This window comes from Mchenga conophoros, linkage group LG1 (genome assembly GCF_057382185.1).
Source record: "Mchenga conophoros isolate Kocher_MC1m ecotype Shallow Benthic linkage group LG1, M_conophoros_male_GT1.1, whole genome shotgun sequence".
NCBI lineage: Eukaryota > Metazoa > Chordata > Actinopteri > Cichliformes > Cichlidae > Mchenga > Mchenga conophoros.
In genome coordinates, this window is record NC_140526.1 from 8,625,775 (window position 1) to 8,642,091 (window position 16,317).

Below are 16,317 nucleotides of genomic sequence, written 5' to 3' on the forward strand. Positions count from 1 at the left end.
TTGTCTGCTGACAAACTCTGTAGTAGGCTCTAGCGCGCAGATGACCCTGACAGAGACCAAGGCACCAAAACAGCCAGGAGATACTGTGGCTCGTCACGTGTTGTTTGTCCCCCCACACCCCCTCCGGAAATCTGTCTGAATCCATTGCAAGTTATAATCAGACGGCGAATCACGGGATCCCGCGCAGCCCACGATGCCGACGCGCGCTGTGCAAGCGCACACCGAGTCCGGCGGTGCTTGGGATTGGGTGGAGGGAGTGGTGGCTGCGGACGGAGTCACAGGATTGGTAGAGTTCAGCGCCAAAGTTGTTGACTCATAGCTGAGCAGCTCCTCTCCATCCTTCTCGGCACGGAGCTGTCCAGGGCCAGTGGTGCTGAAATTCTCGGTCTTCGACGCATCGTCGGAATTATTTTCTACTTTTTACGCTTTGACTGCTCTTAGTCATCCTTTGAAAGTTACAAGTCTCATACTCGTTTAAACGGCACTTGGTTGATATCTGCCCATCATCGCTCTGCCCAAGAGCGCATCGCAACTTCAACTTCTTAACCGAACAAATCGAGGACTCTCCAAAGCGCAACTATGGCTTTCATGGTAAAACACGTGGTGGGAGGACAGCTGAAGAACCTGACAGGAGGACTGACGGAGGAGAAATCCGAAGGGGAGAAATCAGACGCCGCCGCGCAGGGAATGACTCAAGAGGAATTTGAACAATATCAGCAACAGTTAGAGGAGGAAAAGTAAGCCAATGATTGAAGTTTCTGATTGTAAAGTTGTGATGAAAAAAGCCTGTGTGTCGGGGGTGAGGGGGTGGAAACGTGGCATGCTTAAACAGTGTGTTTTTCTGTGTAAATAGCAGAAAGCCCCCAGTGCGCCGCGCGCTTTTTTTACGCACCAGTGCAATAATATGAACACTCCACGCGCAGCTGCTCCTCTCGCCCAGGGAGCTCTCCGTCTCTTTGCTTCGGCAAAAATGTGTAGCGCCGTCTTTAATTTGGGATTCCTGGAATCATTCTTCCACGGAAATGTCTACATTTTGTGCCTGTGGCAAAAAATGTTCCTAATGCTGTGCGTGCGGCTGAATAATGGAGCGGACTGTGTGGTAATTAAAGTGGTGATTATTAGAGGGCAAATAACCAACAATAATACACATTAGTTTCGGCTTTTAACCGACTCTCATCATCGTCATTATAATCATACAGAAGTAACTATTCAAAATGACAGTGATTTAAAGCCAGGGGATGCCTGCAAAAATATGTCAAATATTGCCTTTGACTTAAATTGTTGTAATTCACTTGATTTTTTTTCACTTTATATCATTTCAATCTTTCCCTTATCACCTTCACCTCACCTTCCAAAGTTCATTCTTTACACGCTGTTTTATTATTATATTTATCATGTAGTTTAATTTCAGAGTGCACTAGGTGAGAATATAAGGCAACAACAAGGTCATTTGGCAGAGTTCACCCAGGAGACAGCAACTCACTATTGATTAGTGTGATCCTCAGAGCAGAACTCCACGTCATATAATAAGCTACTATAAATAATCCAGGATAGGGATTCAGATCTGGTTTTTGCAGAAAAACAAGACAAATAAACCTGATTTTATTGGTTTCTGTCTGCAAGTTTGTTCAGAACCCAAACAGCACTACATACTGTCCTGTTGTTAAAAGGAAATTATCCAAATGTATCGTCCTCATCATCTAACACGTCTATCCAAAGTGTTTCACTGTACCATGGGCAGACATTTTCAAAATGAGTGGGAGGTGAAGTCCTAACTCTAGCAGTATTAACACTCAGCTCAGCCCACTGAGCTCCATAGGAGGCATGACGAGATGCTTAATGCTCTTCCGTCATAATGTGACCTTCTTCGGAGGCGAGTTATTAGTCAGAGGTGCTGAACACGAGCATAGGTCACTGAGAAGCTCGTTCTGCTCAGAATGAAGCAGAATATGGTTTGTGAGGGTGGGTTGGCGATGCTGACGTATCACATACACACATTTTATTACCCTCAACGCGAAGACCACAGAGACGACCCCGGTCATCTGATGCCCTTGAGAAAGAAAGGCACAAAGCCCCGGTCATTGGTTGCAAGTGAGCACCACATGGCCCTTTGGTGTTTGGCCTACTCACGTTGATATGAAGTGAACTCAGGCTCACATGGACGCCTCCATGAATGCTGCAACGCCACATAAAACGACCTTCCCCTGACACATTGGGTACAGACACTTTTTGAACCATGCCGCTGGTCTTGGAGTGTCCCTCTGCTTTTAGATGATGCTGCTGATCTAATCCTTTTAGGCATGCAATGCAGCCTCTTTCACTGTAGCTTTGCTTTGATTAAAATCATCCACAATGTTTGTGTTTGTATTGCTTTTTGTTTCTGTAATCATGCTATGCTCAACCTTGGGCTGTACACACAAAATTGTAAAGGATTATATCTGTTGACTCATAATTTGTAAGAGGCATATCAGCTGATTTAGCAAATGATGGGGGACAATTACGAATTACACTAAAGCCATAAATATTCCAGTGACACTGAATGGCAAAGGCATTGCCAGGAGCCTACAGCCTGCCCTCTGCTGGAGGCCTCATACACTGTATAATGGACTGTTTTTAAGAGTTTTAAGAGACAAATGTAAGTAGGCTAAAAGACATTTGATATGGCCCAACATTCAGTTTCACCAAGATAAGTATTTTTAAATGTCTCAGTACTTCCTATGTATTTGGTTTAACTACCTGTTTTGCAGAGTAACTCACTCTTTTCAGGTTTTCCTTTACAGACTTAAGGTATTTAACATGAATGAGGCTCATCAGGCAGACCATGCTGTACCGCTTAAGTTAGTAAGTACAGGACAGACTGACAGCATGTGAGTGGTAATGAGTGCAGATCTATTAGTCCACAACCCGAGAAAACTGAAATCCCTCAGAGGAAAGCCGGACTGTCAGGATGCTGCATCTGGGGTTTATAAGCATAAGCAAAACATGTCTTGCTTTTCTCCCCATGGCGGCACTGCTGCTGCTCCACCTTCTGTTCGCTGTATGCCCTGTAGTTAGCGTTAGGAGGACACGGGGTAACGCTAGGCTCCAAGGCCTCCATGATCCAGATTCAGCAGAAGCCTTATGTTTATTTTACAGCTGAGATGCAACTTCACTTGACTTTAGAGAAGTACCAGATTTATTCTACGGCATATTTGGTTTGTAATATTTGGTGCGATACCCACTGCAAAAGTAAAGATCTTGGAGTTAACATTTGCATTTTCTATGTCTCATTTAAATAAAAGCGCATATTAAAAATGTATATATTTATATAGTCACCTCTGGTTGGAACCTAAGCTTCACTTTTTCAATTGTGCCCCCAAAATATTTTTCGTCCTCTCTTGCAGAAAAGAACGAGAAGATCATTACGCTCAGAAGAAAGCTGAGCGAGCCACAGTTAGAACTCATTTTCGGGAAAAGTACAGACTACCAAAGGTAAATTAACTGAAATATCCAATAATCTAAAGAAAGTAAAGATAATCCTCCCCTTTAAAATCTGTATCGTGAATAGGCAATAGGAATAATAGTACTATGTTAATACTACTTTTAATCAATTGCTGAGTAATGTTCTTTCTTATTGGAATATTTAAGTGTTACTGATTCATTAATTTCATGATGTAAGGTGACCTTGAGCATCATTATTACTTCTTATTATTTGACAGAAGATCACATATTCTTATGCTTTCCAAGCCATGGAAGAGCTTGTCCTTTCTCTTGTTGGTCCTGGTGGACATGGCTATACGTCAGATATATATTATCTTTGTCCATGTGTGTCCACCTCAGAATGAGATGGATGAGACCCAAATCCAGCAGGCAGGGGACGATGTGGTGCTGCCCACAGAGCTTGCCAAGATGATCGCCGAGGACAACGAGGAGGAAGCACACAAGCAGTCGGTGCTGGGCCAGCTGTCCAACATCCAGAATGTGGACATCGACCAGCTGAAAGACAAAGCCCAGGCCACACTGGAAGACCTCAAAAAGCAGACGGAGAATTGCAGTCTGATGTGATCTGGCCAACTCCAAGCCCAGGAGATTAGAGTTTTTCTTGTACAAATATTTTCAGAGGCAGAGCTGCTCCGGGGGTAGACATTTTCTCATTGCTGTAGTGGAATGTCAGTTGGCAGAGCCACATATTAACAGTTTTTTCTGGTCGTGCAAAGTTAAACAGAAGCCTTATAGTACGATATCTTGGCTACATCTTACAAACCTACAATACAATTCTAGCCACAATGACAACCAGGTGAAACGGCTTAATTTGTTTGCCTTTTGACTTCCCGATATCTTAAAAGGTCATGAATGCCATGCATATTTTTACATAAATTGCCAATTAGCCAAAAATGTGGCTCCTCTCACTGAGATTTAGCCAATTAAAATAGCTCTGCCCTTAGAGCAGTTTCACCTCTGAGAAAGGTTTTTCCAGTGTATTAAATCCTTTACTCCCTATAACCTCCCCAGCTCTCTGTACCTCATGTGACCTGTGATAACACAATGTGATTCTGCAGCAGAGGTCGCAGGTGTGTATGTGTGTGTGTGTGTGCAGGATTTTCTTGCTTCCAAACACACAGCAACTGATTTCAGTGATGAACACGTGCACTTTCAATAAGCGCATCAGTGAGATCAGCTGCTTCACTGGAATGAAAGCACACATAAACAAAGCTGACACTGATTGCTGTGTTATGTTAAATTTGGGGGAGTTGATGTAGGTAAAATAAAATAAAAGCTCGCTCTGTTTATTTTTCATGTACAAATGCGCAACATGGTAGAAATGGGCTGATCTTGGTCAAAAGTAGCTTGCTAATGTTGCTGCATCAGTTTTAAATATTCTCATAGACATATCATTTAGATTTTTCTGTACTTCAGTGTGCCTTGAATGTCCGTACAAGGTTGTCTTCTTTTGAGCTCCGAAATCTAAAAGCTACTTTTTACAAAGACGAGCCTTATTGATTTTTTTTTTATTTTTGGAAGAAGTTTCAATTTTTTTCTTTTCTTCTTTCCTGTTCGATTAAAAACCATTAATAATTACCAAGCAAGCACAGATGATGTCTTGCTGAAAGTCCAGATAGTTTTGCTACGTGTAATTCATGTGTTCCCAAATTTAACCTAGCATCAATATCAACTATACTGGAAGTATTTCTGCACATATGCTGCATTTATAGGTTAAAAGAATAAAAGCTGCTCAGTTAGAAGAAATGTAAATGCTTTACAAGTTGTATGCCAAAGCCTGTGTTGATAACACTCTGACCAACATTAAGGAAAAGGCACAAATATGTCCAGATGTGTAACGACAGTGTGTGTGTGTATAAATCCAAATACAGAGTCCGCATTCAAGTATTTATGTTCTGTTAGATGTACAGGTATCTGTTTGCCTATACTGTCAACAGCGAGTCATTCTGTTTCCATCAACTCACCGGGTCTTGCAGTGTTGTCAACCATCAGGTGACCTTTGACCTGTCCTCCATCTCATTGACCCCTCCGTCTCAGTAGTGCTCTTTCGTGCTGGTGGATTTCGTGTTGTTTAGCCAGTGTGATGCGTCAAGTGGTGTCTTTGTAAAACAGAAAAAAAAAACTCACCCTATAGCCGGGAGTGCTCATCGTAGTGTTACAGAGCACTCAGTCAGTGTGGGCTTACTGTGGTATTGTTGATTAATAGCCAAGTGTGAAGGTAGGGGTGACATTAGGGAGGATGCTGTTGATGTTATGTTACATATATGCTACATTTTGCCAGTGTTCAGTTTATGTAGCAGTGGTGATGAAGGTGATGTTGGCTTGATCTCACATCTGTCCCCGATCTCATTCCTTTTATGGTTCTACGGCCAAAAACTTTTTTTCCCCGCTTTGTGTTACTTAATATTTTTCTTTTAAGTTTAAACTGTGGCCAAAAAGATTTTGTTAATTTACTGTATGAGTTTTAATTTCCTCACTGTAGGTGCCACACTACTACTGAATGAAAGCGGAGGCAACATTTTTTCACTACAGTGATTATTGTCATCTGTTAGATACACAATTATATATATATATATCTATATATTCAGAATATTTCAATAATACGAAGAAGAAGAAAAGTTGCAATAAGTCCTTTTATAAACAGAGCTACTAGAATATGTCATGTTTCATCATGAGACGATATTCATGGGGGGAAATGAAGCCATAAAGCAAAACTCTTTGCTTTGTATGAGTGTTTGTGACTTGAAATAATAATTCAATAACTCAATAATAATAACAATATACACATATATATGATTTCTGTGGTGTCATTCTGTGGTCCAGATTTTTCAGGAAATGGCTACCATGACACGCAGTTTTTCTCCTTTGACCTTTTTGTTTTCTTTCATTGTATCTCTGTCATTCTGTTGGAAAGTATTTCAGTGACTTCTGCGTTTTAACTGCAATAAATTTTTTTATTATATTCTATTTATTAATTGAATTCATTTCTACTGTGTTTGAGTTTAAATGGCTTCGAGGTTTAGTGTGTCGTTTGTGCATGTTGTTAAATGTGCAGCAGCTTGAACACCAGGGGGCGATAAAAACACACTCACAATTACAGATTTGTTCATGAGGGAGGCTTCTGGGTGAGCCCCATAGATTGTGACTGACAAGTCAAAGCCGGGCTGTATTAACTAGTATTAGCGTTAAAACTAGTATTAAAAGATGTTAAGAACAGAATGTAATATTTCAAATGAATCTAAAAAACATCCTCATTATCTCTGGCAGCAGTGTGCTGACCGAATGAGTCAAGTAATCCACACATGAAAGAGGAAAGTTTAAAGGAAAAACCCGAACAAATAAGTGGAGAAACACAATGAATGCATTCACATATGCACCAGTTCACAGCATGCATACACACAGTAATAATTTTTAGCTCAGGGATGATTCTCTATGTGAATGCTATGAATGCAGTCATGACTTTGAAATAGGGTCCAAGCACTTAAAGCAGGAGCTTCAATCTTAAAAACTACTCAAACAGACACTGTTTCAACAGGAACAGCGACTACTGTCCATTCATCCCTGTAGCAAAGACAGTAAGTATCCGAGGACTCAGAAGCTACTTTTAACAGCTATTTGGAAGGGGGTTACCATAACAGGTAACTCTGCTTATTTGATTTGGATGCCCTTCCTGACCCAGCCCCGATGGGATTTGGGGTCAGGTCCTACCACGATTGAACTAGGGAGCTTTTCCTTGTTAGCAAATGTGTAAACTACCATATTATGGAGTCACTCTTCAAGTGATTGAGAAATGTCACTGTAATCAGACTGTCATCAAGAATAATCCGTTGACAGATTCATGGAGGGAACTCTATATTGTGGTTGAGGGCATACACACATCAGAGAGTTCAAAGGTGCAAAATCCACAAGACAAAGGATGGCAAAGATGGGGGAAAATGTAGAGTCAAATGGGCATACTGCATATTCCAAAGAGTGAGTGAGTGGATGGTGTGCACCTGAGAACTGCTACAGTCATGGAATCTGGTGACTCTGATATCCTGTGGGGGGCTTTTTAATGGCATGGTTTGCGTTTACTTTGTCCTCTTACAAGGAAGGGTCACTGCAGGTCAATAAATGGGTGCTCTGAGTATTTTAGCAAAAATTACATTTCAGACTGGTGATGTATCCAGTGTGTACCCTGTATGTCATCCTATTACAGATGAGATAGACTCAAGTTCACCTGTGACCCTTGACTCTTGACCCTGAACTGGAAAAGCAGTTAAGAAGATCTAAAAAGGTGGATGTAAGGATGGATGGTCGTTTTTGGTGAGGTATTATTATTATTATTATTATTATTACATATATACTATTATTTTTGTTCACTTCCTTCATTTTAGAAAGCGCCTTAGTATAAATTTATATACTAAAACTAGTGTAGTTGATCATGTTTACTAATCATGAATACTGTTAAAAGGCATTACCATTCATATCATTAGATTAAATCAAATCAAATCACTTTTATTGTCACATCACATGTGCAGGCACACTGGCACAGCACATGCGAGTGAAATTCTTGTGTGCGAGCCCCACAAGCAACAGAGATGTGCAAACACAACAACACAAACGAGCAAAATACAAGAATGGCCAACCTGAAACTAATAAATATATGTACAATATATAATAGTGTATGCATTTCTGGATGTGTATACTAAATATTTTCCTACGTGTGTGTGTGTGTGTGTGTGTGTGTGTGTGTGTGTGTGTGTGTGTGTGTGTGTATACACATTTTTACAAATTAAATAGTAAAAAAAAAAAATAATAATAATAATAATAATAATAATAATAAAATATATAAAATATACAGAGTTGAATATGTGCAAAACAAGTGGCATTTATATACAGTGTGGAGTGCATAATGTTGAAGTTCCAGTAGTGAAGCTGAGGTGTCTATGACGTGTTCAGCAGTCTGATGGCCTGGTGAAAGAAGCTGTCTCTCAGTCTGCTGGTACGGGACCGGATGCTGCAGAACCTCCTTCCTGATGGAAGCAGTCTGAACAGTTTATGGCTGGGGTGACTGGAGTCCTTGATGATCCTCCCCGCTTTCCTCAGGCAGCGCTTCCTGTAGATGTCTTGGAGGGAGGGAAGCTCACCTCCAATTATCAATTATTATAAAAATAGAATTATAAATTAGAATTTAATTATATTGCACTATATAATTGATAATAACCCATAACTCATTTGATTATTCCTATTTACACCTAAAAATTTTCTATGCTATATATTTGTTAATGATTACCAGTTGTTGTTGTTGTCGCCATCGTCGTTGTCGTCGTTGTTGTTGTGTAGGTAAGGTTTCATTAGCTCAGATTGGCGCTGCAGTTGGAAGTGTTGAAATATTTGAACTTCAAACATATGCCTTCAATCTGGCTTTTGACTGAGTGTTCTTTTCAAGAAGTTACTTTGTTTTTATTACCTCATTGTGTCTAAGTTGTAGGTTTATTTGATTTTTAATGCTTTCATTTTAACTGCTCTCATCACAGCATTTTTCACAGATTAGAGCCGGCTTGTTCCCGTACATTGTGTTTTATTTTATTTATTATTTGTATTGCTCTTAATTTAACTGACATACTTTTACTTTAAAGAATATTTTCTTTATGTTATTTCCATGATGTTTTATCTTTTTAGTTTATTTTGAGTGGCTTTCACTTATTATACTCTGTTAATCATCTGTGAGACACAGTGAACTGCAGTGATTTGCATGAAAAGTGATATGCAAATAAAGTTTTTTTAATTGACTGATCTCATATATATGCACTAGCTGTCTTTTTGTGTGTTGATCTGCATGTTTTCTCTAAAATGTCTGCTCTTGTCCAAAACGTGATCAACTGGTTTTAGTGTATAAACCCAACAAAACAAAATTATATTTTAGCACTTACTTAGACTCGTTTTAAGTAATATTTGCCAGTTACAGCTTTATAAATTTCATCCAAACTTTAATTTAACACTAAAATAAATTAAAGTAAGTTAAACTAAAGTTTAAAAAGCCCCAAATTTACTATTTAAAGTGTTACTTGCAGCTCCAGTGCTGACTCTGTCCCTGTTAAAGACACAGAGCTACAATAATTACCAGAATGCTATCAGTTCTTTTGCATTCTTGCAGATTTCAGGTTGGGCACCCATCTGCTCTGTGTGGTTTGTGCAAAACTGGCACAGCCCCTCTGTGAGGGCAGACCTGAAGCTAGAAAAGCTCGTTTCCATTTCAATGGCAGGAACGCCTGGGCTATTGGTAGTTTTCAAGTGTGGTGTGAAAGGGAATAGCTGTAAAATATATTGATGCTGAACCCCTCTCTATTGATAGGCTGCAGTGCGTGAACAATCTTCAGGCTGGAAAGACACTGGGCCACCGCATGGCCAATCTGACACAATTAGGGTGAAACGGGCCAGAAAATACTATTCTCTCCCTTTCTCCTCTATCAATCGAGGCTTAAAAAACTCTGCAGAATGGGGAGACGAGGGAGGGAGACAATTAGCGAGAACCTTTAAGTGAAAATCCTCATCGGCGAGGAAGCCATCACTGAGGTTTCTCCTTGCTCCGGAGAAACAGATTTGTTTTTCTTCGCTGAAATTTGGAGCAGTGAAGTTGCAGATGTGAGCTTCTTGCAAAGGAATGCATTTTGCAAGCTCCCCCTGCCTGCCTCCCCCTTTCACTTATGTTTTGCTACAGGAGGACCACACAGATCCTGGGTTTCATACAAGGAAAATTATAAACAGTTTCATCCAGCCTATCTCGTCATATACTGAGAGGATTTGTGCTCAGAGCTGTGCTGCTGTGGGCCTGGAAATGGGTCCCACGGCTGACTCCTCAGTGACGACCAATCGGTGGCCAGGATTGTAAATGAGAGAAGGAGGGGGAAAGGCGCGACTTTTTCTTTCTTTTTTTTCGTGGAGGAGGGGTGTTGTGGGGAAATGCTCGGCGGACCGTGAAGCGTAACAGCCAGAAGAAGGACAAAGACGCACATAGCGGGACAAAATGGGACTGAGAGAAATAGCTCTCAACTAAAAAAAACAAAACAAGTTTGGAATGAATGCGTGGATGGATGTTAAAAGTAGTAGCGCTGGGAAGAATCGAAACTAGCAATGGCAGGAGAGTTCTAGTGTAATATCTGAGTTGTGTACATTAATTGTAGTTAGAGTTGTAAACTTTAGATAGCCCAATGGCGCGTTTCAGTGGCCACCTCAGATTTGCACCGGTGATGCGGAGACAGACTGCACTTTGGAGTTTGGATTTCTCGTCTTTGAACGGACATGCTTCCCGAATTGACTTTTCCGTTTCTTGCAACTACGCGTGGTGAATCCCCTGAGTCCGATCTTGACTTCTACTGTTGCAAATCTCACCGGGAGGAGCCAAACTCATCCAAGGTGCAAAAGTGAGTGGAGAATTTTTGAAAGAGCTGCAGTGTTAACAGGTTGTCTGTTGCGAAAACTCTCGGATGAAAAGAAAACTTGTATGAACTTCAGTGTGAAAGTTTCTGTGCCTGAGTCGCTCTGATCCTAATGTGCTGGTGGAGAAAGTGCACGTCACCGAACTACAACTCCATCCAAGCATGAAATGTTGGTGCAGCGCCCTGGCACTTCTCCCGTGGGTGCTGGTGGCCTTGGATGCACAGCTAATATGCTGGCAGGCGCTTCTCCGGTGCCACGACGAACCCGAGTGCGAACTTGCATACAATCAATACATGACAGCATGTGAAGGTAACATCAAAGGAACTAGAAAGCAATGCCCCAGCCACTGCATCAGCGCGCTGATAAGGCTGAATCACACCCGCAGTGGGCCAGATCTGGAGACCTGCGACTGCGCTCAAGATCTGGACTGCCTCAACGCCAAGCGGGCCATAGAGCCGTGCCTGCCCCGAAGACACCCGAAGGACGCCGGAGGTATAGGGTGCATGGAGGCCCGGCAGCGCTGCGAGGAAGACAGCAACTGCCACACCTCCCTGGCAGCCTACATGTCATACTGCGGGCAGCTGTTCAATGGCCGGAAGTGCTCCTCCAGGTGTAAAGCCACCATTCAACAGATGCTGTTCATCCCAAACGGCATGCTTCTGAACCGCTGCATTTGCGATGGAGTGGAGAGGCCTTTGTGTGAAGTGGTCAAGGAGAACATGAGCAAACTTTGCTCCATAGGAGACCACAGCGTTGTTTCAGACCCGACTAAAGGTTATGAAGATCCAAACAAAAACAATTACCCTAAAAATGACAAAAAGGTGGATTTTAGTGAAAACTCCTCTGCTTCTCAGAGCTTATCCAGAGGCGTGTTGCCCTTGTTTCTTCTTACAGCACGGATATTATACTGAGGGGATGGGTATTTTTACAGTTTTATGAATAAAATGTACTGTACAAAAGCAAAATTATCCCGTATTTAATTTAATAAGGACTTGGTAACTTTCTCAAAGACACTTGAGCAGGCGATGCTTTGCTGGCAGAGGACTTGAATTCAGGTCTGCAGGATGAGAAAGGTTATTTTTTCGTCCCTGGGCCCCTCAAACTTCTCGTGCTAGTTTCATGGTGACAGACAGCACTGTAATGGTTTGTGTAAAATTTCCACAACCTTAGTAATTCTCCATGCACATCTCACTCAGGAAGTATTTCCTTTCGATTTGTATACTGTACATGCTCCTTTTAGTTTTCCGAGTTAAAATTCCCCACCAGTTTAAGTTAAAAGAAAGCTTTTGTCAAAAATATCAAAAACATTTTCATGTAGCAGTGAGAGGAAATTAACCAGACCGTATTTTGTTGAAGCGCACGGCCACTTTGTTTGCCCTCAAACAGCTCCTGTTTATTTGGTTTGCTTTCAATGGTACTTGAAGTGTGGCCTTATTAAGACCTTGGACAAACATTGGATCCATCCAGTCTCTATTTGCTCTGCTCTCTATTTCAGGGGCCTTTTCATTGTTGCAACAGCCACACTTCAAATATTTGTAGGAACAGTGAGAGGACAGGCAAGGGTGTGTGATCAAGTACTTAAATTAACTGAAGCGCCTCTCCAGCACTCTGTCTTGTTCCCCTCCCCCATTTGAGATTGTGTTATTGAACTTTTCCTGAGACCACCCTCACCCCCTTCTTCCTCCATTCTACTGCCTACCCCATTTGAGGCCTCTAAGGAGACCCCTATCTTTATTACTGCTTTCACACTGCTGCTACACTCCAGGAACAACTGCCAGCTGCTGGAGTGAACAAGTCAACGTACAACATTTACAGTTTGTCCACAAGACTGCTCACATCTACAGGTGGTCTGACAGTGCTTTGCTTTCTTTTTCCAAAGCACAATGTTGGATTTAAGCCACATATATGTAACAAACTGTGCAAGTTAAGGATGAGTAAGTCAGGTTTTATGAACAAAACAAACTCTGCTGAACAAAACACCTAAAGTAACACCAAGCAACACTAAAGCAGCAATGCAGTAAATGGTAAACAAAACATCAAGAAGTAGTCTTGATGTTCACTGTGAGCAAACATAGTTATAATTCCTTATTTTATGTCACACAGGTTGGCTTGAAGTTGAAAGTGTTTCTTCATTTTGTCAGGATACTTTTAAATTAAATGTTTTACCCAGCTATTTTCTAAATGACACACACACACAGATAAACTCAAGTTAATAATATGAGATTTTTACAACTTTTACATTTTCATGTTGGGGATCCTTTCCTCAGTAATTGTACTTTGAAGTCTTTTGTGTGTTTCGAGGCTAAAAACGTCAGAGCAAAACATCACATTCATATTTGTACTTGCACACATTGCTTTGAACAGCTGCTGCGTGGTTGATTTTACCTGTTTGCAGGTCCAGGGACTGAAACCAGCAGATTTTCAGTCTGACTTCTTACTTCCACGTTATGCTGAAAAAGGGGAAAATTAAAAACAAAGTTTTTGTTAGTTTTGATCACTTTTTCTGAAGCTGCCAGTTTGTGTCTTTGCCACTTGAAATGCAGTCTTAAACAATGAATGTTAAGTGTTAAATTATGAAGCTATAGTATGAAGAATGTGTATATATTTTACCGTCATATGCAGTAAAACAAGTGTCGCTTAAATGCTTTTAATATAAACAAATGTAGCTCAAAGTTTGTTCACAAAACCTGTTTTTTGGATGTAGTTTTCAATGTTTCCTCTCATTTTTTGGGAATATAGCAGTAAACACTTCAGCACGTCTTCCTTCCTCCAAACTGGAGGATGCGTTTTATAATACATATATGACCTAATGTAGCCCAAGAATAAAAAGGAATAAATAATGTTGAACTTTTAACCAATGTGTGCTTGATTTTTACATCATTTCCCTGTCATATTTTGGTGATCGTACATTACCTCAAAGTCAGTGGAGCATTCATGACTGTATGTGCATATTTAATGATAATATTTTTTTAAAAGTAGTGTAGAGGATCCATGCGGTAGTTTTCAACCCATTCATCTTACACACAAAAGATCTGTGGTCCAACACTCAGAGGAAACAAACTCAGTCTCAGGGGCTCACAAGCTAATGTACTTAATGCTAGTCCCAAAGCTGGATAAAAGGGAAAAGGAAGGGCATCCGGCATAAAATCAGTGCCAAATCAAACATGCAGATTCATCCGTTGTGGCAACCCCTTGGGAAATAAGGGCGCATCCAAAAGTGTCTAGATATTTCAGTGGTATATGTGGCATGAGCTAAATCTGCATATAATGTGTAAACCTTCACATACTAGCACTTATTATATTTTAATCATATTTCTTCACATTAAAGTTTCACTATAAAATAGTTATATGACGTTAGCATTTTGGGTTCCTGGAAACAGTCATTCTCAAGTCAGCTAAGGGACTGAGTGGGTTTGTTTTGTCAGTATTGCTTTCAGTACTGGATCCTGTGTTAATTTTACCTTTTGTTCATTTGAAATGGGCGGTAATGGTCAGGTTGTAAGAGTTAGGAAGTTCTGAAGAGTACTATATTGCATTTCAAACACATGAGTCATAGTTACGTAGATGTAAAGCACAAAACCTTTAAAATGAAAAAGGTAGAGAAAAGCAGATAAGCCGATACTGGAAAGATTTAATCATATACCTTCAAACTTTCCCAGTGTCAGTGTGACTTTGCTAATGACCGAAAATATAATGAACTACTTCAGAGCAAGCCACCATTTGGTGCTTCCTCCACAGTTACTGAGGTATTTGCAAGTCGTTAACAAACTGTGAAATGATCATTAGCATTAGCAGTTAGGTGTGAGCTGAGCTGCACACCTGTTCTGCAAATGTTACTTTAGGCATGTCCAAATGGTACAAGCAGTCGGACAAACAAAAAAGGAATAAACTGAGGAGTAACGTTTTTCCACTATACTTGCGTGAAAAAAAACAGACCTACATTTGTTGAGTAATTACGTTTTGGAAGTTTGTTACTTGAGCTAACAGGTGGCAAATTTCAGTAACATCTCCAAGCCTGGAGAGAACTTCTATACAGCCTTTACTGATTTTTTCTTTTTTTCTTTTGTAAACCACAGGAATTCTCAAGTAGGTCCAACTGTCTGCTGCGAGATAGAGAAACAATGCAGCCTACAGCTACAATATAGCACGACTCCATCTCATGGTTCAGTCTGTCTTAACCACTGCCATGCATCTTAAAGTCCTCCAAAAAAAAAAACCACCCTGTCCCCCCAATTCTGGGAGCAAAGTCAAAACAAACATGCACAGAGGAGCCTTGGGGATTGTGTGTGGAGGAGAATGGGGGGTGGGGTTACAGAGGGAGCAGTGTGCTGGAGCCCATTTTCTAAATTATCTTTATTCAACATTTCTTTAAAACAAACCCCCCTGTTCCCCCAACTCCAAAGTGGGGTGACCCATGGATTTGGGAGGTTCTTATGTCACACGCATACAATGTTCCATTCATGACAGCCATGGAGCCATAGCAACTAGCCGACCTGCTCTCTATGTAGAGGGATGATGGAGTCAAGGTCACCCAGCTCCTTAGGGAGAAGAACATACAAACCCCTCTTTATAGGCAACAGTGATACCAGCACTACTCGTGTGTAGCTTTAACAGTACCAAAAGAAAAAGAGAGGGAGGAAGGGAATATGGAGACTGATCGAAGCCACAATGCTGTAGGTCGTGGTTTAGGAGAGGAGGATCGGTGATGTTTTGGAGGAGGGGTTGTGGGATAAGTTTTCCATCTAAGAAGCTCCCATTCTGGGCTGCATTACTGTAAGGTTATTCAGCAGACTTTTTAAGAAGGCAATATAAATTGGCAGTACTCCCAGAAACAACAAAGCAAGCACAAGGGTCAAAATTGCATCCAAAGTTTTCCTGGCAGCAACATGCTCACGCTATGATTAAAGCAAAGAAACTGAGCCAACACCACGGGCACCGACAGCCAATTACAGCCCCCTCCATAGCACAGCCACAAACTCATCACCCAATGGTTCTTCATCCCGTTGCTTCGGGGCCATGCTGTTTCTGCTCTAACCATACGGTCTGGTACTGATTTACACCTGGCATGACCAGGTGATTGTTATTAGCTAAATGAGAGCACAGAAAACAAACATTAATCTGAGTCCTGGTTTTGAAGACCGCTCGTAAACCTATGACAACCACAGCTGCAGTTTTTTAAGATATCAAAATACATCTCTTTCCGATTTTCACAAAACTTTGTCTTTTGATCTACTGATCCAGTTTTTAAATGGGCAATTTAATATTGGAAATAAGTTGGAAAAAGCGAACGTCACAGAAATAAAAAAAGAATAATCAAAGAACTGTGGAAATCAAAATATCTTGGCTTTTAGAGTTTAGCATAAATGAAAAACACACACACAGATTCATGCATTTCCATTAATGGAGCAGTACTGT

General features: G+C 40.9%; 2 protein-coding genes across 2 annotated transcripts; both read left to right on the forward strand.

Annotated features, from left to right (window-relative positions):
* The first annotated feature begins 208 nt into the window (after positions 1 to 208).
* cplx3b (complexin 3b) lies at positions 209 to 6,447 on the forward strand. The gene is made up of 3 exons (XM_085247358.1): positions 209 to 737; positions 3,384 to 3,471; positions 3,820 to 6,447. The coding sequence occupies exons 1-3, from the start codon at positions 580 to 582 to the stop codon at positions 4,042 to 4,044; spliced, it is 471 nt and encodes a 156-aa protein (XP_085103484.1). The 5' UTR covers positions 209 to 579; the 3' UTR covers positions 4,045 to 6,447.
* A 3,717-nt stretch (positions 6,448 to 10,164) lies between these two features.
* LOC146582873 (growth arrest-specific protein 1) lies at positions 10,165 to 13,742 on the forward strand. The gene has a single exon (XM_085247245.1). It carries the CDS (start codon positions 11,064 to 11,066, stop codon positions 11,811 to 11,813), a length of 750 nt encoding a protein of 249 aa, XP_085103371.1. The 5' UTR covers positions 10,165 to 11,063; the 3' UTR covers positions 11,814 to 13,742.
* Positions 13,743 to 16,317: the final 2,575 nt, after the last annotated feature.

Bases quoted from the DNA above. Each gene is read 5' to 3' on its own strand.
- LOC146582873 (XM_085247245.1), top strand. From the start codon at position 11,064: ATGAAATGTTGGTGCAGCGCCCTGGCACTTCTCCCGTGGGTGCTGGTG.
- cplx3b (XM_085247358.1), top strand. From the start codon at position 580: ATGGCTTTCATGGTAAAACACGTGGTGGGAGGACAGCTGAAGAACCTG. The intron at 738-3,383 runs GTAAGCCAATGA...CCTCTCTTGCAG, and splicing joins CAACAGTTAGAGGAGGAAAA to AAAAGAACGAGAAGATCATT. The intron at 3,472-3,819 runs GTAAATTAACTG...TGTCCACCTCAG, and splicing joins AAAAGTACAGACTACCAAAG to AATGAGATGGATGAGACCCA.